Source organism: Arachis hypogaea, chromosome 10, assembly GCF_003086295.3.
Source record: "Arachis hypogaea cultivar Tifrunner chromosome 10, arahy.Tifrunner.gnm2.J5K5, whole genome shotgun sequence".
Lineage (NCBI taxonomy): Eukaryota > Viridiplantae > Streptophyta > Magnoliopsida > Fabales > Fabaceae > Arachis > Arachis hypogaea.
In genome coordinates, this window is record NC_092045.1 from 6,727,239 (window position 1) to 6,754,028 (window position 26,790).

The 26,790-nt window shown below is 35.4% G+C and overlaps 1 protein-coding gene and 1 pseudogene across 1 annotated transcript; one reads left to right on the top strand and one right to left on the bottom strand.

Moving 5' to 3' along the window:
* Positions 1 to 22,952, top strand: part of LOC112717244 (GDSL esterase/lipase At2g42990-like) — a 38,059-nt pseudogene extending 15,107 nt beyond the window's left edge.
* A 289-nt stretch (positions 22,953 to 23,241) lies between these two features.
* On the bottom strand, positions 23,242 to 25,330 carry LOC112714985 (glutathione S-transferase F9). The gene is made up of 3 exons (XM_025766701.3): positions 24,674 to 25,330; positions 24,481 to 24,529; positions 23,242 to 23,843 (listed from the first exon to the last, which is right to left on the bottom strand). The coding sequence occupies exons 1-3, from the start codon at positions 24,815 to 24,817 to the stop codon at positions 23,389 to 23,391; spliced, it is 648 nt and encodes a 215-aa protein (XP_025622486.1). The 5' UTR covers positions 24,818 to 25,330; the 3' UTR covers positions 23,242 to 23,388.
* Positions 25,331 to 26,790: the final 1,460 nt, after the last annotated feature.

Here is a 26,790-nt window from a genome sequence, read left to right on the forward strand (position 1 = left end):
ATTTGATAGGGATAGATTGTTCCTTGCCTCATTAACAAAAAGTGTGTTTTTTAATACCTAAATCCCCTATCCATTTATTTAATAGGAACATATTGCCCCTGCCTCCAACTAGAGATACCTCTGCTTCTTTGTCTGCTTATTGCACTTTCGCAGAAATTTCTATCATTGTGTTGTTGCCTACTAATAGAATCTCCATTGAACAGTTGGTGCAGATGATTGTATGCAGTTGATTAAGGAGGTTACAACTAAGTTCTCGATATATTTAGCAAATTCTTTGAACAGTTTGAGACTTGAAGGGTAGAAGACAAATGCTATTGATTCTATAGTAGTTTTATTGGCAAGTCCCTAATTGGGTCATTGTCCTCGACAGCAATCTTGGCAATACAAGTATTGGATTCTTTAATATTTTCTTGAATACTCATACAACTAAATAATTTTTTTGTTAAGTATAACGTTGGGCCCTAAAGTATAGGTCGAAAATTTTTTTTGCCCCCAACCTTTTTTTTGTATACAAAATCGTCTCTAAAGTTTAATTTGGTTTTAAAATACCCTTCTTCTTCTTCACCAAAATACCCAATTTATATTCTTCTCCATCACAGCAACATCTCTTCTTCTTTTTCTTCTTCTTCTTCATCATAGCATCAGCAGCAACAACAATAAAATCATAAGTAGAACCAATGTAATAAACATAAAAAATAGAATCAGAAATAGAAGTAGAAACAAAATTGAAAAAAATAAATTTGTATTTCAAATATCAAAAAATCAAAACACAATTCATTTCAAATAGCAGCAATAGTAGAAGAAATAAAAGAAACAACAATGAAATTAGAATAAGAATTAGAAGCAGAAGCAGAATCAGAGAAACAAAATCAGAAGCGCAACAACAATAAAATTAGAATCAGAAATAAAAGCAGAAGAAACAGAAGCAGAATAACAATAGAATCAGAGTCAACAGCATCAATGGAATCAGAATCAGAAATAATGTGACTAACAAAATCAACAAATCAATAATGTAATTAACAAAATCAACAAATCAGAAGCAGACTCAGAACCCTAGGGAGGAGCAGCAGCGAGGACGCGAAGCGGCAGCGAGGTCAGTAGCAGCAACAGTGACGGAGCGCGATGGAGACAAGACACCCTTCTTCCTCTACCTGACCGTGCGTTTTCTCTCTTCGCGACCTTCTCGATGGCGGCAAGGCGCGGAACATCACCTCCTTTCTCCTCCTCCTCTCTTTAGTGCATCACCGGCTTGCGTCTCCTCTCTTTCTCGTGAGCTCTTTCTCCCTCTGGTTTTGATTCTCGACGGCGACGGTGGTTCCAAGTCTCGCCGGCGCTTCCTCATTTTCCCCCCCTCTTCCTTTCTTTCCCTTCTTCCCTTTTCCGTGATTCGCTTTCCCTCTCTTTTTATTTTATAATTTTTATATTTAGGGATAATTTGACAATAAATTTTAAGATTTAAGTAAAAAATACGATTTTAAAATTAAGTTAAACTTTAGGGACGATTTTGTATACAAAATAGGTTGGAAACAAAAAATTTTTCGATCTATATCTTAAGGACCAAATCGTACTTAACTATTTTTTTATTACTGTTAACGGGGATGCTACACATCCATGTAACCATGTAACCAAGTTGGCCCAACACCAAAAAAATCCGATACCATTAAATGAAACGTGAAATACACGTGCCCAATACACACGAAATCGCCCAACACGTCTTCTCCCTACGCTTCTTCTTCTTCTTCTTCTTTTCACGCTCATTTACGCACGGAGTGTCTTCTTCTTCTTCGCCTTCTTCTTCATGTTTCTCCTTCTCCTCCTTTTTCGCAACCCTTCTTCTTCACGTTTTTTCTCCTTATCGTCATTCTTTTGTTGTTGTTGCTGTTGTATTTTTTTGTCTTTTTCTCCTTCTCTCTCTGGTGAAGAAGCAGTAGAAGGTGAGGAAGAAGAGTTTTGAATAGTGCAGAATGAACCGAACACAGTACTCATGGTGAACTGAAATCTTAGTTATAGTGAACCGAAAATAATACAATTGTATAGTACTTAGTTAACGAAACATAATCCATTATATAAAATAAAATTCAAACATCTTTCTACAGAATGAACCGAACACAGTACTCATGGTGAACCGAACACAATACTCATGATGAACCGAACACAGTACTCATGGTGAACCGAACATAGTACTCATGGTGAACCGAACGAAACATAATCCATTATATAAAATCAAATTCAAATAACTCTGCCTACAATTTACATATTATCAATTCAATTCAGTACACCTTTGTCCATTTAATTTAATTCAAATTAGCAATTGCATTCCATTCAATTCGATTCAAAATTGAATAATCCAAACTTTATCAGTTTGATTCATTTCAGAAGAGTAATCAAAATCGCTCTCCTGTTTACCAAAAAATTATGAACCCCTAAACACTGAACCCTAAACCCTAAACACTAAAACCAGAACCCTGAACACTGAACCCTGAACCCATAAACCCTAAATCCCTAAAACCCTAAAACCTAAACCATAGATCCTACACCCTAAAACCTAAACCCTAAACCCTGAACCCTGAACTCTAAACTCTGAACCCTGAACGCTAAACCCTAAACCTTGAATCCGAACCCTGAACACTGAACCATGAACCCTAAATGCTAAACCCTAAACCCTAAACCCTACGTAAATCTTAAACCCCTAAAATCCTGAACCCTGAACCCTAAACCCTAGACCCCTAAACCCTAAACCCTTAACCATGAATACGGTGAACTGAAATTAATACATGGGGCGAAGCAAAAATTTGAAACACACTGAACCCCTGTACACTGAACCCTGAACCCATAAACCCTAAACCCTAAAACCCTAAACCCTTAAACCCTATCGTCATTCTTTTGTTGTTGTTGCTACTGTATTTTTTATTTTTTCCTCCTTCTCTCTCTGGTGAAGAAGCAGTAGAAGGTGAGGAAGAAGAGTTTTGAATAGTGCAGAATGAATCGAACACAGTACTCATGGTGAACCGAACACAGTACTCATGGTGAACCAAAATCTTAGTTATGGTGAACCGAAATCTTAATTACGGCGGTGAAACTATTATATAGTGCTTAGGGAAGAAAATAGAACATATTGGTCTAATTTTTGTTAGAATCCTTTTTGCAGACCAAACCAAAAATATGAAAGTGATGAACCACCTCCTTAGTACTTACCGAACCGAAAAGTTACTCACATTTACTCAGAGTTACTCACAATTACTGACACTCACAATTACTGACACTCACAATTACTCACAGTTACATATTATCAATTCAATTGAATTCAATTCAGATGTAGATCACCTCAGTCCATTCAATTCACTTAAAATAAAATTAGAAATTTCATTCCATTAAATTTGATTCAGAATTCAATAATCCAAACCTCATCAAATTGATGCGTTTGAAAAGAATCATCAAAATTGCACTCATTCAACTGATTTGAAGTTGATTCATTCATTGTTTCAATTCAAAAGTGCAGATCGAAGAAAAAAAACGAAGAAGAAGATGAACGACGAAGATAATTGTGTTGAATCAATCCAGATCCATAATGCAGAGAAGAAAAATACAAAAGAGGAAAATAACGAATTTAATTAAGAAGAAGAAGAAGAAGAGGAAGAAGAATGCGAAAGAAGTTTACGTTGTATGAAAAAGTTTACGTTGAAAAATATTGATAACGCAAAATAAGGATTCGTTATATAGGTTATAAGAGGCGCGTGTAAAACAAAAGGGGCTGTGGGGCGTAGAGTGAAAGTTACATTGATGTAGAGCTTTTCTCTATTGTTAATTCTTTTTTTTGAACAAACTTATATATTATCAATGGATATGTCTATTCCTATTTTTATTTGATACAACAATTATATAAAAAAAGCTAATACAAATAACATGAATAATGAAAAAGTAGTTGATGTGACTGAAGACGTTCACCAACAATATCAACGAACTTATTTTTGCAAATAGTCATCTTGAAACAATTAGAACATGAGAGAGGATATTAGAGAGATCAAAATACATGATTATGGCAATAATTATAGTAATAATGAGCTCTTAATTATCTAAAAAATTTAATTTGAAGTGAAAACAGAGGAGGACGTCGCGACACTGAAAGCACAAGAATAGAAATACGAGGTGATATACCACTGCGAAATAGAAAGAACATGTGACAGTCAAATAAAGACATAAAGAACAAGAGAAAGAGGCAACATGCTACGGCAAAACAAAAGCAAAAGAAAGAGGAGGAGGCAACCAAATGAATAGGAACTACAGTGGGGTTTTAGTCTAGTTATTTTAAAGGAACATTATACTATTTGTGTAAAAAAAAAATTAGTTACTAAGTTAATAATCAAATACTACATAAGAATTCATATTCAGTGTTTATAAAATTTTTTGAATGATGTTGTATACAAGTTTGGTAATTTGCACTACAGCAGGTTTATTTTTTCTATTATAATAAGTTTGATTATATTATTTTAGTGGCTAATTACTTTGTAAAAGCAAAAAAATATGAAGTAATTTAACAATATATTTTATTCTATATTTTTAAATATTAGTGACTAATTAATGACCAAAAATAATAATTTTTAATAGTTCTCTAACATTTTTCAATAAACAATAAAATTCAAGTACTATATGAATTCTACTTTAAATTTTGTCCGTGTGTTTGGAAATTGGAAGTGTAAAATTTTGGAATCAAATTGGATTTTGAATCAATTTTGGAATAAGTCATATAAAATGAGAATTATAATGATTTAAAAATTATTTTTTATGTTTAAATAGTAAATTAGTGAGAATTAAATTGATTTGAGTTTAAAATATTGCATTTTTATCTTTTTCTCCTCAATTATATTGCATAATCCACCACCATTCTTCAATAGCTGTGGCTCATTGTCAAACTGTTGTTGAATCAATGTCCTCCGCCTAAAGGACACAACAAAAATTTATGTTTTTCAATTGTAATATCTGCTGATTAGTGATCCAATTGGAGTACTTGATGTAATGAGAGTACATCTCCCTGTAAATATACCTGATTTTAATGTAGGTATTTTTTGTTTTCTTGGGTCTTTGGCTCATTTATATATAAAAAATATTATATCAAAACAAATTTAGGAGATTTAAAAATTAAATTAATTCTATTTTTTCTAATTCTAAATAAAATAATTGATTTTTCAATTAAATTAATTCCAATTTCAAAAGATTCCAAGCACTACGTACTTGATTAATATTTTAATTTGATATTAAAAATTACATTTTGAACAATTTTAGGCAATTATAATTTTATTATTAGAGGAGTAGAAAAAACTGAATCAGTATGTGAAAAAACAGAGACATGCTACATAAAAACAAAAAAATAACTATAGTATAAGATATGATTTTTATGAAAAAAAATGATTATTAAGTTATAACATGTTTGATTATTTTATTATGTTAAATTTAGTTATTTTAGTGGTTGAATATTTTTTTAAAAAATATATGAAGTAATATACAAAATTATACATAAATATATAATAATTCATTTAATTGTAGATTTTTTTTGTAATTTTATACAATGATGACTAAAAATTTCTTTAACTCTACGATCTTCTAAAATTATTTTTTGATGTGAATTATTTTCTTTCGTTTATCACACAATTAAAATAAAACGTCGAATGAACTGAAAATGTAAACCGACTTTTATTTATTTTTTAATTTTTAAATTTATTTATAAATTATAATTTAAATGATAGAGTCTTCTTATATTCATTTAAGAGATTATAAGTTTAAATCTCTCTATCTTTATAAAAGAAAAATTTTTAAATTTATCAAAATTTAATGTCTGCATGCCCTATAATAAATACATTGATAAATTTAAGAAGATATTAGCTGTGTAATATAATTGCCTTAATATAGGGGTGGCCCATTCTTTCGATCTATGGTATTTGTGTTACCGTTGCCTTAACCTATCTTTTGCTAGATTGGGTCCATAACGTACTAAATTCACTGTGAACCTTTAATTGTCTGTCAACTTTAAAATCAAATCATTCATCTTTATTATTTATCTTCTTAACCTTTTGTATGTTTGATGATTCATTATTCCAATTACTCAATCTATCCAAATTTCTTACCAAAATTATTTTCTTATCATATTTCTGGAAAGTCTTATTATAATATTTAGTCATGCACGCAATTCAATAAATTTTGGTGAGTAATTAATTTGTTTAAATTTAAGATAAATGAAGTTAGTATCATAATTTTAATTCGAAGAATAAACATAATTTCATTTTGTGAGTTGCACAATAAATTTATAGTACTATTAAATAGTTTAAAATAATAAAATAAAATTTAAATATGTCTTCGTAAGTAAGAAAAATCACATGAAGAAAAAAGTAATAGATAATTTGTATTAAAATGTGTAAAAAACTAAAAATACAACAAAAATTTGAATGAAACTGGCAGAAATATAAAAGTTAAAAAAATATAAATTGTGAAATGATAAATTGTAGAATTTATAAAGATAAAAAAAATAAAATACAAAAATATAAATAGAACAAGAATTAAATTTGTTCTAAACACTCACATGCACTAACAATGCATCCTTCCTTTTATTAGTATAATCCAAAATTTTTCAGAGTACATGTGTTTATATAATAAAATGAAAATATGCCTTGATTCCAATTTCTTTATCCTATTTATAGACATAATACACTTATAGAAGAAACTGACTGGGGACTTCAAGTTTTCATGTTGCATGATTTTCTAAATTCTCAATCATTACTTTAGTTGTTGATTTGGTCTCAAATCTTCATCTTTATCCAAAAACCGATGTGGATTGCTCCTTAAATCTTTTGACGGACAACAAGTCTTAACCAAAATACTGTTGGGAATAAGACACCATTCCCCCTTGAGAAAACACCTTTGACAGAGAAATAAAATAGATACAATCACAACACAAGAATTTAACGTGGAAACTCCAATTACCGGAGAAAAAACCACGGCCGTTGTCAAATGACAACCAGAGAATATCACTATGTGAAAATTGTTACAACACATAGACTTCTTTCTCTCACCGGCACCCCAGTACACCCACACTCTTTCAAAGCAAATATCTAACTACACCTCACAACACTCTCTAATCAAAGAGTACAGAGGAAAAGAAAAATCAGATACAAGCTTAAAGTGTTTCTGACTGGTGCAAAAACAAATGAAGAACTTAGCCTCATATTTATAGCCTAGGCCACCCACTCCATTTGCTATCCTAAGCAATGTAGGACTAATTCAACCAAATCCTAACAATCTCCACCTTGATTGAAATAGTCACACATCTTCAGCTTCCATTGTCAACACCGACAATTCTTTGCTGCCATTGTCTATACCGACAATCATAGTTCAGAGAACTATCATACTCCACCATGAAAGTATACTCACTTGGAATTAGACCACTCCAAGAATTTCGCCTTGGTACAGATCGAAACCTTGCTGAAAATTCATGGTGCAACTTCCAAATTGGCTTTTCCTGGAAGTTCTTCAGCCATCGACCTAACTCCGCCACACACCTTGCATCTCAACGCCAACCAATGCCCGTGTGCAATTGTGGACCCGATTGCCACAACTTATCCTTATCCATGGCAGTGCGGTAATACCATGAGGATACTTCTTGTCTTCTAGAGAACATCATCTTCTCTCATAGAGAGAGCAACCAGAGATCTTCTCCTTCAACGCCTTGTGCAAACCTGATTGTATCAACACATCCTTGACTTGTACTTGCCACAAGCCAAAATTGATTCTTCCATCAAATTTCTCTATTTCAAGCTTCACAGCACTTGAATATCCTGACATTGTTGCAACCGTATACTGGAATATTATAACTCAACTGTAGACCGTGCACTAGGAAGGGTCCCCAGGAAAGAGAGGTGGGTCACAATGGACACACTTAAATACCAAGTCTTTCCTTAGCCAGAACCTTTTCCAAACTGCACTCTCACAGAGTCACACTGCCTTCCAGCAACAACAACAGCAACCAAAGAGATTAGACTAGGCTGCAACCACAGAGCATACTAAGAATAAATCCCACCGAACCGAAGCTCTGATACCACTTGTTGGGAATAAGACACCATTCCCCCTTGAGAAAACACCTTTGACAGAGAAATAAAATAGATACAATCACAACACAAGAATTTAACGTGGAAACTCCAATTACCGGAGAAAAAACCACGGCCGTTGTCAAATGACAACCAGAGAATATCACTATGTGAAAATTGTTACAACACATAGACTTCTTTCTCTCACCGGCACCCCAGTACACCCACACTCTTTCAAAGCAAATATCTAACTACACCTCACAACACTCTCTAATCAAAGAGTACAGAGGAAAAGAAAAATCAGATACAAGCTTAAAGTGTTTCTGACTGGTGCAAAAACAAATGAAGAACTTAGCCTCATATTTATAGCCTAGGCCACCCACTCCATTTGCTATCCTAAGCAATGTGGGACTAATTCAACCAAATCCTAACAAATACTCATATCTATCTATGGACAATCTTCTCATTTCTTCGACCTTGACCAATTGTCTCAACATTCAACTAATTATCCTTAATTTTCAGATAATAAATTTTCCCTTGAAGCATTTGATATTAGCATTTAAACTTATTGAAGTTCTTGAACTGATAGTAAAAAGAGATTAGATCAGAAAGAACTGAATTGAGAGAAATTGTAATTTTTTAGAATGCAAGTCATGCAAAGAAAATGAGTTATGACTTTGTTTTGTACACTAACTATCGTTGACCTATTCTAACTAATTCAGTTGAAGATTTTTTATTAGTAGCATCTCTCTTGTCAGTCCCTCAAAATCAAGGGAGATTTGTGAATGATCTTTAAATTTGTACTTAAGATGGAGCTTTTGTGTAGATGCCAGCTACCTAGTTAGTTCTTCCAACATGCACAATTTTTCAATTTTTGTTGATTAACTCTATTTCAAACATGATAGGATTAGCTAAAATTTAGACAGCACTTAAGATATGCTTGAATGATTTTCAATGAGTGATTAATGATTACTCATAAATTGAATACATTTATTTATAACAAACACAATTAAGTCAAATGAGTGCGCAATATTGCAAAGCATCTAAAAAAATATATATCTATAATGAATAGGATTAAAGTATGGTTCAACACTAAATTGTGAGATCTTATTATATGATGTCATTATTGGTTTTAGAATGGTTAAGAATAAAATTTTTAAAGGTCTAGTAAAAAATCACTATCCAACTCTCATTTTATTATTATCTTTGATTTCTACCTTATCTATTAATCGTCCTATTTTTTTTCTTCTCATCAATAACAGTGACAATATTCATTTCCATATATACTAATTAGTTTTCTAATTTTATCAACATTTATTTATAAAACAAATTATTAAAAAAAAGTAAATACTTACTTGAAAACATAAAGAGTAGTAAGAAAAAGTATTAAACTAAAACATTTTCTTTTGGCTCTAATTTGTTTTAGTTTTTGGTCTTTTTGGTAATGGCTGTTTATGTGACAAATATCTCAAAAGTTTTTCACCTAGATTAAAGGTATATACGGTGTTTAGTATTGAATTAGAGGTAGCCATATCTGTATCTCTTGCTTTTCTTTCTTCTTTGTCTCTAATTTTTTAATGTATGGATATAATTAATTTTGTAGTGGTTGAGATACATAAAAAAGTATATAAGGTTAACCACCTAACAAATATTATTTTAGATTTTAATTTTTTTAGCTAAATTAATTTATAATCTAATTAGTATATACTAAAGTGACTAACTAATTACAATTAAGTCTATTACTATTTTCTTAATGTAATTGTTAATTTGTGATAGTTAACATTTTTTCCTCTTATTAAAAAGGACAATAACCTCTCCTTCTCAATAAATAGCATACCTGTCACAGGTACCTCTCTATCTGCAGTATTCTGCACTCAATATAGGATTTTTGTCACAAAAGCATAACCAACATTATTATCATGAAAATTTTTTTGTGTTACTCATTATTTCTGTTTCAAATTCATTTCTTTTTACATAGCAGCAGTGTCAATAATAATAATAATTATAACAAAAACAAGGTTCCAGCAATAATAGTGTTTGGAGACTCATCAGTTGATTCTGGTAACAACAACTTCATTCCAACAATTGCAAGGAGCAACTTTGAGCCTTATGGGCGTGATTTTCCTGATGGAAACACAACAGGGAGATTCTCAAATGGAAAAATTGCCCCTGATTTTATCTCTGAGGCCTTTGGTCTTAGGCCAATTATTCTAATGGTGTTTGTTTTGCGTCTGCTAGAACTGGGTTTGACAATGCTACTTCAAATGTTGTTGTAAGTGTGTGTTATTACTTTCACTCTATATATTTTGCACTAGAAATTACTCTTAGTAAATGTATTTGTTACTGTGGGTAACCAGAGATTAATGGAATGAATGGTGTAGGTTGGCCCAATCGTCCACGAAGGGTGAACTCCGAGTTGGTTTACACGCTGGAGCCTCCTTCCGACTTGTACAAGTGGGTGAATGGGGGGTGGTACCTGCAAGGACACTCCGATGCCTAAGTCAGCAAGGGTGTTAGCAGGTCTAGAGAGTATTGGGCTTAGAGATACCTGAGGGGTGTCAGTGTATTTATAGTGGTGAGCCAATAACCACCGTTGGAGTAGTGCCGTATCTTTAGGGTGTTAACCGTCCCATTATCTTAGGGAGGTTAAGATATGGCTTTATGAAGCGGTTGGAGAGATTTTAGGGGCGGTTACTCATTTGAATTGAGTGTTTATCTGCCAGCTAATCTCATGTCCGACTTCTTTAGAGCAAGTCGTGGTTGATACCGACTTCTTACGTGAAAGCCGGTACTTAGCTAGGCTTAATCCTACAGATTAGGCCTTTTATTTGGACCTGGGCCTTTGACATTGGGCCAGGGTATGAACAGTGCCCCTACTTGAGCCCAAAGTCTCTTAGAGCTTGGGTTCAAGTATTTAACTCGGGTTCGTAGTCGACTTATTTGGAGGAAACATGGGTCTTATAAACCGACGTGATTTTCGCGACCTTTTGTTTCTGACAGTTACGTCAATTCAAGCGTCGTGTCCGTTGGGGAAGTATTCAGGGATTTGAGGGCTTTGGTAACGGTGCAATCTCATTAATGACTGCTTCGCTTTTACCATTATGCCCCTTAGCATGTTTATAAATACTTTCCCTCTCTTTCATTTTTCCGTTTCTGCAATCTTTCAAACTTCTTCTTTCCTTGCTCGTGCTGCATTCTGGTGCTCGAAGATTTCTGCTTTTTCCAACCTTCACTTTTCGGACGAAGGTTAGTTTTACTTCTTTCACGTCATGCCTTATGCTTTTGTTTTGTGGGTGGATAGGTTGGTCTGTAGATTTCGGCTTCGTATCCCCTCTCTTTAGGGACCGTGTTTTTTGATTTTCTTTTTCTTTTTTTTTTGTAGGTTTCTGTTACCTTTTATATAAAGAAAAAATGGCTTCTGTAGATGTTCTTTCTCAATGGGTTGATGTCACGGTCCTTGGGGAGGAACCCTTGGTCGACGCTGAGTTTATCACTCATCTTCGTACTCATCACAGGCTTTGTACTTCGGAGGAGGACGAGCCAAAATATGAGTTGATAACCCCGGGTCCGGAAGACCGGGTTTGTTTTGGGAGAATCAATGAGGCGGCCCCTCATTTTTTCTTTATGTATGAATGTATGATCACCCGCTTGGGTGTTTTCCTTCCTTTCTCGGATTTTGAAGTATCTGTTTTGCACCACTGTCGAGTTGCCCCTACTCAACTTCACCCCAATTCTTGGGGTTTTCTGAAGATTTTTCAGTTTGTTAGTCACGCTTTGGACTTTCCGACTTCTTTGAGGATTTTCTTCTTTCTTTTCCATATGACTAAGCCCTTTAGTGGGCTAAACAACAAACAACAATGGGTATCCTTCCGAGCCATACAAGGTCGGAGGATTTTCACTCTTTTTGATGAATCCTTCCATGACTTCAAAAATTATTTTTTCAAAGTGCAAGCTGTAGAGGGTCACCACCCCTTTTTCCTGGATGAGCATTCTTCCCCTCGCTTTCCCCTTTATTGGCTGGAGGCCTCCCCTTGTGAAAAGTATGGTCTAGATGACCTAGACGAGGTGGAGGCGGCCATTGTGGGGTTTTTCCGAGAAGCGTGGGGGAGGGCCCATACTTGGATACTAGGAAATTCCTTCAGGGGACGCCGACCTTTGTTCGGTCGCAACTAGGTAGTAAATGCATTTCCTATTTCCGACTTGTTTCTTTGAGTTTTTGCCGACTTGTAAATTTTGCTAATTTATTTCTTTTTGTAGATATGGCAAGGAAGAATGCTCAGGAATCTTACCAGAGGGTTCAGGAGGCTAAGGCAAAATCTCGGGCTAGGGCCGGTGGTGCCAGGGCAATCGTCTCCCCTCCTCCTCCTCCTCCTCCTCCTCAAAACGTGGGGACTCCCTCTCAGCCCATTGTGATTTCTTCTTCCAGCTTGTCCCGACCACTTCCTTCTGCCCGACTTCTTCCTGAGCCAGAGAAGAAGAAGCGTAAGACTTTAGAGTCTGGCTCTTCTTTTGATGGTGGGGTTAAGGCGGATGCTCTTGCATTCGTCAACATCTATCCTCATATAAGCATGGATGATGTTTCTATTCGAAACCACCTCACCATTCTGGCTGAGGAGAGTTTTCGGACGGCGGGTGTTTGTGGCAAGCTTTTGGATATCTTTGAGAAGACTCCCCTCAGCTCTTTGGGGGTAACCTCGAAGGTTAAGGAGCTGGAGGGGAGGCTTCTTGCTTACCAGGGTCATGAGAGGGAGTTGAAGGAGGAGGTAGCTAAATTGAGAGAGGAGAGAGATAGCCTCCGGGAGAAGGAGAGCAAGCTGCGGGCCCAATGTACTATGGAGGCGAACTTGAGGAAGACAGCACAAGATAGTTACCAGAGTTTATTTCAGGATCTTGTGTCTGTGAGGAAGGATTTGCTGAATTCCTGGAATGCGTATGCCGAGTTGGAGGACTCTATTGCTGATGGTGCCGAGGTGTCTTGGAGAATTTTCCTGGAGCAAGTCAGAGTTATCGCTCCCGACTTGGATCTTTCTCCTTTACATCCTGATAAAGTCGTTATTGATGGTGCTATCGTGGATCCTCCTGTCCCCGTGGTTGTTTCCGAGTCAGAACTGAAGACTCGGGGGCAGAGGATTATTGAGTCCCCTCCTCGTCCTGAAGACGCTCCGAGCTCTTCAGTTGTTCCTCCGACCTCCTCTTCAGCCTCTCTTCCTGGTCCCGGTGGCGCTCCTCCTGAGTCTGGTGGTGGTGATCCTTCTACTCTTCTGAAAAAATGAATTTTTTATGGCTATATGGGGGCTCGGCCTGTGAGTCCCCCCTTTTTTAAACTCATTTATTTGGTGACACTTGAACAATTTCCTTTGGCCTTTTAAGGCCGTAAACAAAATATTCCAGCAAGTGCCCTTTTTTGAATAAGGGTTTAGATTAACAAAATAAATGCCCTTTTTTTGGATAAGGGTTTAAGTTACCTCATGCGTGTATGCTTTTCTAATTTCGATATTTCGAAAACCCTCTTGATCTTTTTCTGAAAACCTTTTCTATTGGCTTGTCTTGTTTTTCAAGCCTTTTCGTTCAAGGGCTTTTATGCAGCCTTTAAACTTTTCTTAGGTTTTCCAATCTCTTTTTGTTATCCTTTATACTCAACTTTGCTTTAGTGAGTTTTTATGACTTAGGTTATTTTTGTGATGCGTTTTTTATCTACTCGGAGTATTTCCGAGTTCGATTTACTCGGGTCTCATCTCGACTTAGGAGTCGGATTGTTCCCGAGTTTTTACGATCAACTCATACAACCTCTTTACGCCGACTTGTACCTCGTCGTTTTATCCTGACGACCATCTAGGTCGGTTCATGGGATTTTCACGTTTTGTCGAGCTTAAGTCGGCGCGTTTTGTAGAAAGACTTAGGAAAAATAAAGAAGGATGTTATAAGAGATATTGTAGATGAAAAGATCTTTATTAATTGAGGAGGTACCTTCTTGCTACTAAGGGTGTAAATAGCCTATTTTCCCTTAGCCTCTACTATGATGCCTCGTTAAAAACCCTTCTCCAGAAAAAACCCTTTTGGGAAAAAATCATGGAGTTGGGAAAAGAGTACATCAGGGAGTAGAGTTCGCTTTAACTGTAGTACCTTTTCATATTACAAGCATGCCACGATCTTGGTAACTCAATGCTGTTCAGGTCGGTTATTTTATAATAACCTTTCCCTAACACTTCCTTGATTTTGTATGGTCCCTTCCAATTTGCGGCGAGCTTTCCTTCTCCTGATTTGTTGACTCCAATGTCGTTTCTGATTAGGACCAAGTCATCCGGGGCAAATGTTCTTCGAATGACTTTCTTGTTGTACCTGGTAGTCATCCTTTGTTTCAATGCCGCTTCTCTTATCTGGGCATCTTCTCGGACTTCGGGGAGCAAGTCGAGCTCCTCTTTGTGTCCCCGTACATTTCCGACCTCGTCATGGAGAATTACCCTTGGGCTTTGCTCATTGACTTCTATTGGAATCATGGCTTCTAGACCATAGACTAGTCGGAAAGGTGTTTCTCCTGTGGCGGATTGGGGGGTTGTCCTATAAGCCCATAACACCTGAGGGAGCTCTTCAGCCCAAGCTCCCTTTGCTTCCTGTAGTCTCTTCTTTAGTCCTGCCAGTATGATTTTGTTGGCTGCCTCGGCTTGCCCATTGGCCTGTGGGTGTTCCACCGAGGTGAACTGATGCTTGATTTTCATACTGGCCACTAAGCTCCTGAAGGTAGCGTCGGTGAATTGGGTTCCATTATCCGTAGTAATGGAATGAGGTATCCCATACCTTGTGATGATATTTTTGTAGAGGAACCTACGACTTCTTTGAGCGGTGATAGTGGCTAGTGGTTCTGCTTCTATCCATTTTGTGAAGTAATCTATTCCCACGATCAAGTATTTGACTTGTCCTGGCGCTTGGGGAAAAGGACCTAACAAATCCATTCCCCATTTTGCAAAAGGCCATGGAGAAGTGATACTAATGAGCTCTTCTGGGGGAGCCACGTGGAAATTTGCATGCATCTGGCACGGTTGACACTTTTTCACAAATTCGGTGGCATCTTTTTGCAAGGTCGGCCAGTAGAATCCAGCTCGGATTACTTTTCTGGCTAGTGATCTTGCTCCGAGATGATTTTCACAGATCCCGCTATGTACTTCCTCCAATACCTCGGTGGTTCTTGAGGTCGGTATGCATTTTAACAATGGTGTTGATATCCCTCTTCTGTAGAGGATATTTCTCACCAAGGTGTAATGCTGTGCTTCCCTTCGGATCTTTTTAGCTTCTTTCTCCTCCTTAGGGAGGATGTCGAATTTCAAGTATTCGACTAAGGGATTCATCTATCCGAGGTTTAAACCGACTACCTCAAGTACTTCTTGCTTATCTTCTGTTTTTGCTACCGAGGGCTCTTGGAGGGTTTCTTGAATCAGGCTTCTGTTGTTTCCTCCTGGTTTGGTACTTGCTAACTTGGATAGGGCATCCGCTCTGCTGTTTAGATCCCGAGTTATGTGTTTGACCTCGGTTTCTGCAAAGCGCCCAAGGTGTTCCAAAGTTTTTTCCAAATACCTCTTCATATTAGGGTCCTTTGCCTGATATTCTCCACTTATTTGGGAGGTCACCACCTGTGAGTCACTGTATATCATCACTTTTGTAGCACCGACTTCTTCTGCCAATTTTAGTCCGGCTATCAAGGCTTCATATTCTGCCTGATTATTTGAAGCCGGAAATTCAAATTTTAAGGAAACCTCTATTTGGGTTCCTCTTTCATCTACTAATATTATGCCTGCGCCGCTTCCCGTTTTGTTGGAGGATCCGTCTACATAGAGTTACCATGTAGTCGGTTTTTCCTCTTGGTCCCCTGCGTATTCTGCCACGAAGTCGGCAAGGCATTGGGCTTTAATTGCTGTCCGAGTTTCATATCTCAGATCGAACTCGGAGAGCTCTATTGCCCATTGAACCATTCTCCCTGCAACATCTGTCTTTTGAAGGATTTGCTTCATGGGTTGGTTTGTACGGACTCTTATTGTGTGAGCTTGAAAATAAGGTCGTAGCCTTCGTGAGGCTATTACTAAGGAGTAGGCAAACTTTTCTAGTTTGTGGTACCTTAGTTCAGGGCCTTGTAGAACCTTACTGATGAAGTAGACTGGGTGTTGTCCGACCTCGTCTTCTTTTATCAGGGCCGACGAGACAGCCCTGTTTGCTACGGATAAGTACAGAACGAGGTCTTTTCCTGGCACTGGTCGGGTTAGGATAGGAGGTTGGCTTAAAAACCTTTTGAACTCTTGGAACGCCTCCTCGCATTCCGGAGTCCATTCGAATGGGCATCCCTTTCTTAATAAGGAAAATAGTGGAAGGGATTTTAGTGCCGATCCTGCCAAAAATCTGGAGAGCGCTGCAAGTCGGCCGTTGAGCTACTGGACTTCTCTCAAACAAGTCGGACTTTTCATTTCTAGGATGGCTCTACATTTATCGGGATTGGCCTCAATCCCTCTTTGTGTTAGCATAAATCCTAGAAATTTTCCTGCTTCCACCGCGAAGGCGCATTTTGCAGGATTTAGTCTCATCCCATGCAACCTTATGGTGTCAAAGACTTGTGAGAGGTCGGATAAGAGGTCGACTTCTTTCTTGGTTTTTACTAGCATGTCGTCGACGTATACTTCCATTAGGCTCCCCAGGTGGGGGGAAAACACTTTATTCATCAACCTTTGATATGTGGCTCCTGCATTCTTTAATCCGAATGGCATGACCACGTAGCAATAGTTGGCTTTGGGTGTGATGAATGATGTTTTCTCCTGGTCTGGCTCATGCATCGGGATTTGATTATATCCCGAGTAGGCGTCCATGAACGACAAGTATTGGTACCCCGAGCTGGAGTCCACTAAGGTATCAATACTTGGTAGGGGAAAAGGGTCCTTAGGACATGCCTTATTTAGGTCGGTATAGTCGACGCACATTCTCCATTTACCATTCTGTTTTTTGACTAGTACTACATTGGCTAGCCATGTTGGGTACTTGACCTCTCTAATAAAGCCGGCTTCCAGGAGCGCCTGTACTTGCTCTTCTACTATTAGGGCTCGTTCTGTGCCGAGCTTGCGTCTTCTTTGTTGTACAGGTCGAGATCCTGGGTAAACCGAGAGCTTGTGGGACATGAGCTCGGGATCAATCCCGGGCATGTCGGAAGCCTTCCAAGCGAAGAGGTCGGAATTAGCTCTTAGGAGTTCAGCCAACCCTTGTTTTAGGGTTTCCCCTAGGTTGGCTCCTATGTAAGTGTTTTTTCCTTCCTCCCCACCAACTCGTATCCTCGATTTTTCCTCCCGGTTGAGGTCGCAGCTCTTCTCTGGCCCTTGCGCCACCGAGCTCTATAGTGTGGACTTCTTTGCTTTTTCCTCTCAGATTTAGGCTTTCATTGTAGCATTTCCTCGCCAATTTTTGATCTCCTCTTACCGTTGCTATTCCCGCTGAGGTCGGGAATTTCATGCAGAGGTGGGGAGTGGATACCACTGCTCCGAGCCGATTAAGGGTAGTCCTGCCAATTAAGGCATTATAGGCTGACCCTTTATCAATGACTATGAAGTCTACGCTCAGAGTCCTTGATCTTTCCCCTTTTCCAAAAGTGGTGTGAAGGGGCAAAAATCCTAGTGGTTTTATTGGCGTGTCCCCTAATCCATATAGGGTATCGGGGTAGGCTCTCAACTCTTTCTCATCTAACCCTAACTTATCGAAAGCTGGCTTGAAAAGAATGTCCGCCGAACTTCCTTGGTCTACTAGGGTTCTGTGGAGATGGGCATTTGCTAGGATCATAGTTATTACCACTGGATCATTGTGTCCATGGATTATCCCTTGCCCATCTTCTTTTGTGAACGAAATAGTAGGGAGGTCGGGTGACTCTTCCCTGACTTGGTAGACTCTTTTAAGATGTCTTTTGCGAGAGGATTTAGTAAGCCCCCCTCCCGCAAACCCTCCTGAGATCATATGAATATGCCTCTCTGGAGTTTGCGGCGGTGGGTCTCTTCTATCCACATCCTCTTGCTTTCTCTTTCCATGGTTGTCCGACCTCTCTATGAGATATCTATCAAGCCGACCTTCTCTAGCCAGCTTTTCTATCACATTCTTGAGGTCGTAGCAGTCGTTCGTGGAGTGACCATATATTTTATGGTACTCGCAGTAATTGCTGCGGCTCCCCCCTTTTTTATTTTTAATGGGTCTGGGGGGTGGCAGTCTTTCAGTGTTGCAAATCTCTCTGTATACATCCACTATAGAAACTTTTAGGGGAGTATAAGAGTGATATTTCCTTGGCCTTTCGAGACCGAGTTCTTCCTTTTTCCTGGCTTCCCTTTCCTTCTCTTTAGTTGAGGGAGGGAGTCCAGGTCGCCAACTCATGTCCCTTAATTTGGCATTCTCCTCCATATTGATGTACTTTTCAGCTCTTTCTTGTACATCACTTAGAGAAACGGGGTGTCTTTTAGATATGAACTGTGAGAAGGGACCTTCTCTGAGCCCATTGACCAGCCCCATTATGACTGCCTCTGTGGGCAGGTCTTGGATCTCCAAACATGCTTTGTTGAACCTTTCCATATAGGCTCGTAAAGATTCCCCGACCTCCTGTTTTATTCCCAGGAGGCTCGGTGCATGTTTTACCTTGTCTTTCTGAATTGAAAACCTCATCAAAAACTTCCTTGAGAGGTCTTCAAAGCTGGTGATTGATCTCGGGGGAAGGCTATCGAACCACTTCATCGCTGCTTTCGACAAAGTGGTTGGAAAGGCCTTGCATCGCGTAGCGTCGGAAGCATCAGCCAGGTACATCCGACTTTTGAAATTGCTCAGATGATGCTTTGGTTCCGTAGTGCCATCGTAGAGGTCCATATCAGGGCTTTTGAAGTTCCTCGGAACTTTAGCCCTCATTATGTCCTCGCTAAAGGGATCCTCTCCCCCTAATGGTGGCTCTTCCTGTTGGTCACGGGAGTTGCGATTTTTGAGGAAAGATTCCAGCTCTAAGAGTTTTCTTTCTAACTCTTTTCGCCGTTCCATCTCCTCTTTTAGATACTTCTCTGTTTCCTTTTGTTGCTCCCGCTCTTGTTCCAACTGTTCCAGGCGGCTGTGGACTAACCCCATTAGTTCAGTTACGTGGGATGGTCCGCCTTTTTCTGATTCGCGTTCGTCTGAGGAGTTTGCCTTCGGGTTTTTTACCCCGGAGGTGCCCTCTCTCTGCTGATTGTTAACCTCCTGGTGGAGGGCTAAGTCCACATTGTTATTACCTGTGTCCAGATTCTCTTGTTCGGAATCTGTTTCCACATGGCCTTCTTCCTAGGATCTGTCCGCCATCAAGGGATGATCTCTCGGGTCCCCGGCAACGGCGCCAATGTTACTGTGGGTAACCAGAGATTAATGGAATGAATGGTGTAGGTTGGCCCAATCGTCCGCGAAGGGTGAACTCCGAGTTGGTTTACACGCTGGAGCCTCCTTCCGACTTGTACAAGTGGGTGAATGGGGGGTGGTACCTGCAAGGACACTCCGATGCCTAAGTCAGCAAGGGTGTTAGCAGGTCTAGAGAGTATTGGGCTTAGAGATACCTGAGGGGTGTCAGTGTATTTATAGTGGTGAGCCAATAACTACCGTTGGAGTAGTGCCGTATCTTTAGGGTGTTAACCGTCCCATTATCTTAGGGAGGTTAAGACATGGCTTTATGAAGCGGTTGGAGAGATTTTAGGGGCGGTTACTCATTTGAATTGAGTGTTTATCTGCCAGCTAATCTCATGTCCGACTTCTTTACAGCAAGTCGTGGTTGATACCGACTTCTTACGTGAAAGCCGGTACTTAGCTAGGCTTAATCCTACAGATTAGGCCTTTTATTTGGACCTGGGCCTTTGACATTGGGCCAGGGTATGAACAGTATTGTTATCAAAAGAAATAAAACTACAAATTAAGAGCCAAATATAAAGAGATATAGATAGATAACGAACAAAAATAATATTTGTGAATTTTTTTAATAAATGTCATAGTAGAATCTTTTTGTATCATATGTATGGTATGAATATGTATCTGACTTTAATCCAATTAGCAAATTATCATTTTTATATCCAAAAATTTGTATTTTAATAAAATAACTCATGACATTCTAAATTAAAGAAAGATAGCCTGATTTTTTTAAAATTGAAAATTTTTGATAAAATTTTACCAAATCTCATTTAAACAATATTAATTTTTTTTTCTCTCTTAAAAATTGTATTTCTAAATGAAAAACTTATTGTTAATTACTATGTACTACAAGGAAAATCTCCTTTATAAAGCAGAGTTGAACTAATATACTTTGTGCATAATAATTTTTTTTCATGGTTGAATTTTTGTTCTAAAATATCAAAGCTATTATTTTTAAATGAAAATTTAATTATTTTATATTATTTTACAGGATGTGATACCTCTATGGAAAGAAATTGAGTACTATAAGGAGTACCAAAGAAAATTAAGGGCACATCTTGGTGAGGAGAAAGCTAATGAAATATTGAAAGAAGCATTATATTTAGTTAGCATCGGTACAAATGATTTTCTAGAGAACTATTACACACTCCCTCAGCATAGGTGCCAATTCAGGGAAGTTCAACAATACGAGAATTTTTTAATTGGACTAGCTGAGAATTTTTTCAAGGAAATATATCATCTTGGAGCAAGGAAAATTTCTCTGACAGGGTTGCCTCCTATGGGGTGTTTACCATTGGAAAGAGCCATAAACATTATGGAATTTCATGGTTGCGTGGAGGAATACAATAACGTGGCTTTGGAATTTAATGGTAAATTGAGATGGTTAGTGAGTAAGCTTAACAAGGACCTTCCTGGGCTTCAATTAGTTGATGCAAATGCATATGATATCTTATTGCAGATTGTTACACAGCCTTCTCGTTTTGGTAAGTCCACTGTGAATTATTATTTATTAGAAATGTTCAAATAATATTATTGCCACAATTAATATGGTTTAAATAATGGTAGAAATTCAGGTGCAGTCGACCTCACGTCTGTTAGATAATTCTAACAGCTTTCAGGTATTAACTTCACGTGAAGTCGACTTCAACTGAATTTTTACCTTAAATAATACATAATAAACACTTAGACAAGTTTCCATTTCTTAATCTCTTTAAAACATGTGTTTTTCAGTTTTGGTCTGATCATATAATTTGTTTTGGTTCCAATTTTTTCCTTAAAAAACAAGTGTACTGTTTTTGTATATATAGTATATACCTTTCCTTAATTCATTAGAAATATAGTATAGGAAGAATTTCAAATATAGAAACTAAATTTTTAAAATCAACTAATTAAAAAAGCACATGTTTTACAGTGACTAATTTATTGAAGCCCATAAATAAAACAATTTAATTGAAATATTACGGTTCAGTTGTTTTTAAATATGATTTGGGATTCTAACTGCACATAAAAAATAAAATAAAAAAGTTGATTATCTTTTTGTAAGGTTAAAGCATGATTTAAGAAATTGTAGTCCAAAGATATTATTAGTAACTCATAGTTTACTTCTCTATATTATTAAGGTTTTCGAAAAGGAAAAATATTATTTTAATTCTTAATGTTTGAATAAAATATTTAATTTAGTTTCTAATGTTTTAAATATTTTGTTTGAGTCTCAACAAATTTTAAATGAATTAAATGTTATCCTACTAAATTAATATTTTATTCTTTTGAAAATATATTTCTATTTTCAAAACTAAAATCATTTCGTTTTGTATTTAATAAATAAAAAATTATTTGCTTGTACTTATAGCTTTTAAATATTACAATTGTTTTTAAGAGCATTATATTTATTAAAATTAAATTTTTTTAAATATATTATATATTAATAAATATCTAAATTTACTTTTATATTTATATATGTTACAATTTTTAAAAAAATATATTTTTCGAAAACAAACTTTGATAAACTATTTTTCAAAACAAATCAAAGCATAGTCCGTTAATATTCAGCTATGGTGAAATGCAGTTATTTAAATGACATGAAATATTAGACTAAATTCATTCATTTATTTGTTTGTTTATTTATTGGTAAGTCATGGTGAAATGCAGTTATTTAAATGAAATGAAATATCAGACGAAATTTATTTATTTATTTATTTGTAAATATTTTAAAATATTCAGGTTTTGAGGTTGCGCAAGTGGGATGTTGTGGAACAGGGAGATTTGAGATGAGTTACTTATGCGACCCAAAAAGTCCATTTGCATGCTCAGATGCAAATAAATATGTATTTTGGGATGCCTTTCACCCTTCGGAGAAAACAAGTCAGATAGTCTCTAACTATTTAATTGAAAAATATTTAGCAAAGTTCCGTTAGTTTTATACACGGACCAATATGTCCTTCCAATTTCAATACTATAGGTGTATTCGACTATTCAATAATTGATCAAATTATTAATTTTGTAAACGGCGGCTACAAAATTATTTTTGTTTAATTTGCATCACTTTTTGCGACGATTTTTTCTACTCGGTTAGATATTTGTCATCGATTCTACGGTGGTTAAAAATATTATTTGTACTTAAATTTGTATGTAATTCTCAAAAGTTACAATATTTATTTTAAGAGTCACACTATAATTCAGATCTAAATTAATAAAGAAATACAGAGATATTTTTTTGCTTATTACAAGGTGTCATTCTATGTTAAATATGTACAATACATAATAAACTATGTTTGGTTTTTAAGATTAGTCTAATAAAAATATATTGTTGGGCGATAAAAAGATACAATAGTAACCACATGTGTATCAGAATTATTACTTGTCAAGATCATGTTAAACTGAATTTAAAGATGATTATAGAAACGATAAAATTATTGATTGAAACTAACCTATCTTTAAAGATAAAATCTAAGATTGCTGAAATATAGTCTAAGTTCAATTATATGATAAGTTATCACAAATCATGGTCATGGATGGATGCAATGCCACATATGCTGCACATGCTTTGTTTATGGATGAATTTGTTCTATTTTCCATGTATGGGACAACAATACTTTCTCCTCCTCAGTTGATACTTGTTAGATTATTCAAATTTAATGCTTACTTGAGCGAATTTCATTGTTCTATTCTAGCAAAAAATGTTATCTTTAATTTCTTATTTTACATTCTCAACTGATGTTGCTAAATGATAATAGAGGTATTCAAGCGAAGCTCCAACAACACAAGATATTTATTCTCATTTCTCATGTAATAACTTATGATAAACACACAAAAGCAATATAGAAAAACAAATTATGATCCTTATTGGTAGCATGGTAGCTTTATCTGATTATGTTCCTAACTAGATCATAGAAACAAATTAGACAGGGTACTTGTATTGATCAAGAACCTTCTTCCAAGAAGGCCTGTTGCTAATATCATCCCACCAAGCACTCACATGCTTCCTTTCTCTAACCAAATTCCCTCTCCCGGTTTGGTTCACAAGATAATGACCAAACGCCAGATGGCTAAGATCCGCAAGGCTGAAGAAATCCCCGGCTAAGTACTTGGTTTTCGACAACCTCTCCTCGTATATGTCAAGAACCTTGGCAATCTTTTCGTCGCTCTCTTGAACCGCTTTTGCATCTGAGGGAACACCCAGAATTGGGGCAAATAGAATATTCTCCACTAATTTGTAGATTGGAGGTTGGAAATTGTAGGCTTCAACTTCAACCCATTGTTCCACTAGACCCCTCTCTTCTATTGTCTTTCCTAGCAATTCAGTCCCTTGATCTCTGTACTTTTCGGCATAGTACCTGATTATTGCACGAGATTCTGCAGAATTGGTTTCACAAAGTGCATTAGAATGAATTTAAATGAAAAATTCTCTTAACACCTATAAATACTCTTTTATATTGTATCATTCCACACAACTTAAAAGTAGCATTTGTTTTGAGGTACTAGCACATAGACAGAAAGACTAAGACTCTGGTACTAAAATTTCTGTTTCTTTCTCTAAAATTTCAATATTTTAGTATCTCTACAAAATAGGGACATAGGAGACTGAAATTTTTAGAGAAAAAATTGAAACTTTAATAACATTTTATACTTAAAATACTCTCATTTTAATTAATTAATTTTAATTTTACCCTTTGTTCAAATTAAATTAAAATTTTATTCTTGTTTCAGTTTTTGTCTCCAATTTTATACCAAACAAAATATTGAGTTTTATTTTTGTTTCAATTTCTTATATTTTAGTCGCTGCACAAGAACCAAATCTAGCAAAATAGACACAAATCCTTGCTAGATTATCATCTTGCTAGATTCCACACTTTCGTCAAATTAACTATCACATTTCTTTCATCCATCCAACTAAAATTATTTTATAAAACTAAATTACTAAGCATGGCACTTAAAAAAGGGAAAGAGAAAGGAAAATTGACGAAATTTGTAAGGGATTGAGTGAGCTAACCATAGAGAGTATAATCACCATCTTGAATAACAGGAAGAACTCCAAAAGGCTGCACAATTAGGAGAAGAAAAGGTACCACCGTATAATTATACATAAAAAAATACAAAGAAGGAAGAAATCTTGAAACCACATAAAGCAAACAGAAAGGTAAATAAGAGGTTCAGTTAGAAGAACAAAAAATCAGAAGTTGGACCTGCAACTTGAGGAACTCAGGTTCCTTATGTTCCCCCTTGAAAAGATCAACATCCACTGTTTCAAACTCAACTTGTTTCTCAATCAGACACACTAGCACCCGTTTTGGGGAAGCATATGCTGGACCATACACCTTTACTACCATACTTGGTTGTTATCGAATTTTTCGGGGACAAGGTTAAGGTTTAGATTCAGAAATTCTATGTATGTTGGGTGGTGTGACTATGTAGATAACTAGATACGTTGCACAACTTTATAGTACCCTCGTGGCTCCTGTAGGCCAAAACAGTTATCAAGTCAATTTGTTGGAAATTGTTCAAGGAGAATTAGATTACGGAAACAAATTAGAATTGGATTCGGTGACTTGGGGAATACCGCCATCAATTTGTTTCATATGAAGGGCTGCTCAGGACACCGAGATACAGAAACAATGTATTTGACAGAAGAGATAAACAAAAATAATGTATCAAACATTAAATTAGTGTAGTTTATGTCTATTTTAATTAAAAAAAATTAAAAAATTAATAAAAAATATAATTTATTTTTTATTTTTTTTATTTTTTTATTAATTTTTTATAATTATATTTTTAATTATTATATTTTTTTGTCTCAAATTAAAATTAGATTCGGTCACTTGGGGATTATTGCCATCAATTTGTTTCATATGAAGGTTCTTTTGCCACCCTTTCCTACTTTAATTAAAGTATAATTAATAACTAATAATTAAATAGGATGTCTTTTGAATGAACGGTGAGAGATGGCCATAATAATAGTGGTTATGACACTAAGTTGATTTGATACCATTCTGATTGATTTTCAGTTTAGATTTGACCAAAATACAAGATCTCTTCACTAAATTTTTATTTTTTAAAGATTAATTGTTAAATTAATTTTTTAAAAATAAGATATTTTTTAAATTTATTGTTAATTTTTTTTCAATTAAATTGATTTATCAAAAATTAAAAATTAATCATATTTATTATTTAATCATTTTATTAATAATTTTTGTCAATAATTAATGTTGTAAAATATTAATTGACAACATATATAATATCTGACGTGTAATTAAACATTGACAAAATATATTTATAAAATTTATTTAGTTTTTTTGTCCCAATTACATAAATTATATTTCCAATATAACTTAGCGACTAAATTGATAGATTTTCATAAACATATTTGATCAACGTTTAATTTAACATGTTAAGTGTCATATATGCTATCAATTAATAATTCACATCATCTAATTATTGATGAAAATTATTAATGAAATAACTAAAGGACAAATATAATTAATTTATAATTTTTGAAAAACTAATTTAATTGATAAAATTTTTTAAAAACAAATTTAGAGAATATCTCATCTTTTAAAGATTAATTTAATTATTATATTTTTTAATAAAGGCAATTTCATTAAAAGTGGACATAAATAAATAAATAAAGACACATGGGGTCTACACTACAATAATAGAAGTCTAGAAGCGTGGAATTTTCCAATAAAAATCCAAAACAAAGTGAGCTACTAGTTTTGAGAGAAGAAACTAAAAACCTAAAAAGTTAATAAATTAATCTATCTATTATTCTATTATCTATTATCTTTTTTTATTATCTTAAAATCCAGATACTTTTAATCAAATCTATAATAAAACATATTAAGTATATATTTAATCCAACAATGACAGTAACTAGTCTTCATTATAATAAACTTTATATGCTCACACTTGTGAAAAATTTACTATTTTTTATTTCAAAAATATTATTTGTACAATAAAATTAGTTATTAAAATTAATCACTAATATATTTGTGTATGAATACATATATAATTTAATTTATTTTTAATGTATATTTTTATTTTAATATATATTTTATATTAATAATTAATTTTAATAACTGATTTTAATGTATATATAACATAATTCTTTTTATTTATGATTTAAGTTTATTTAAACTATAAATGTTGACATGTAAAATATTAGTTGAAAGTTCAATTGATTACTCTATACAAATTGACATTTACAAGTTAAAGCGTTTTGTCTTCAGTGTTTATATAACTCTCGGTATCTTTATTGACTATGGTGTATAAGTATAAGTATAACTAACCTCACGATTTAGAGAAG

Bases quoted from the DNA above. Each gene is read 5' to 3' on its own strand.
- LOC112714985 (XM_025766701.3), bottom strand. From the start codon at position 24,817: ATGGTAGTAAAGGTGTATGGTCCAGCATATGCTTCCCCAAAACGGGTG. The intron at 24,530-24,673 runs GTCCAACTTCTG...CTAATTGTGCAG, and splicing joins CTGAGTTCCTCAAGTTGCAG to CCTTTTGGAGTTCTTCCTGT. The intron at 23,844-24,480 runs GTTAGCTCACTC...CCAATTCTGCAG, and splicing joins TGGTGATTATACTCTCTATG to AATCTCGTGCAATAATCAGG.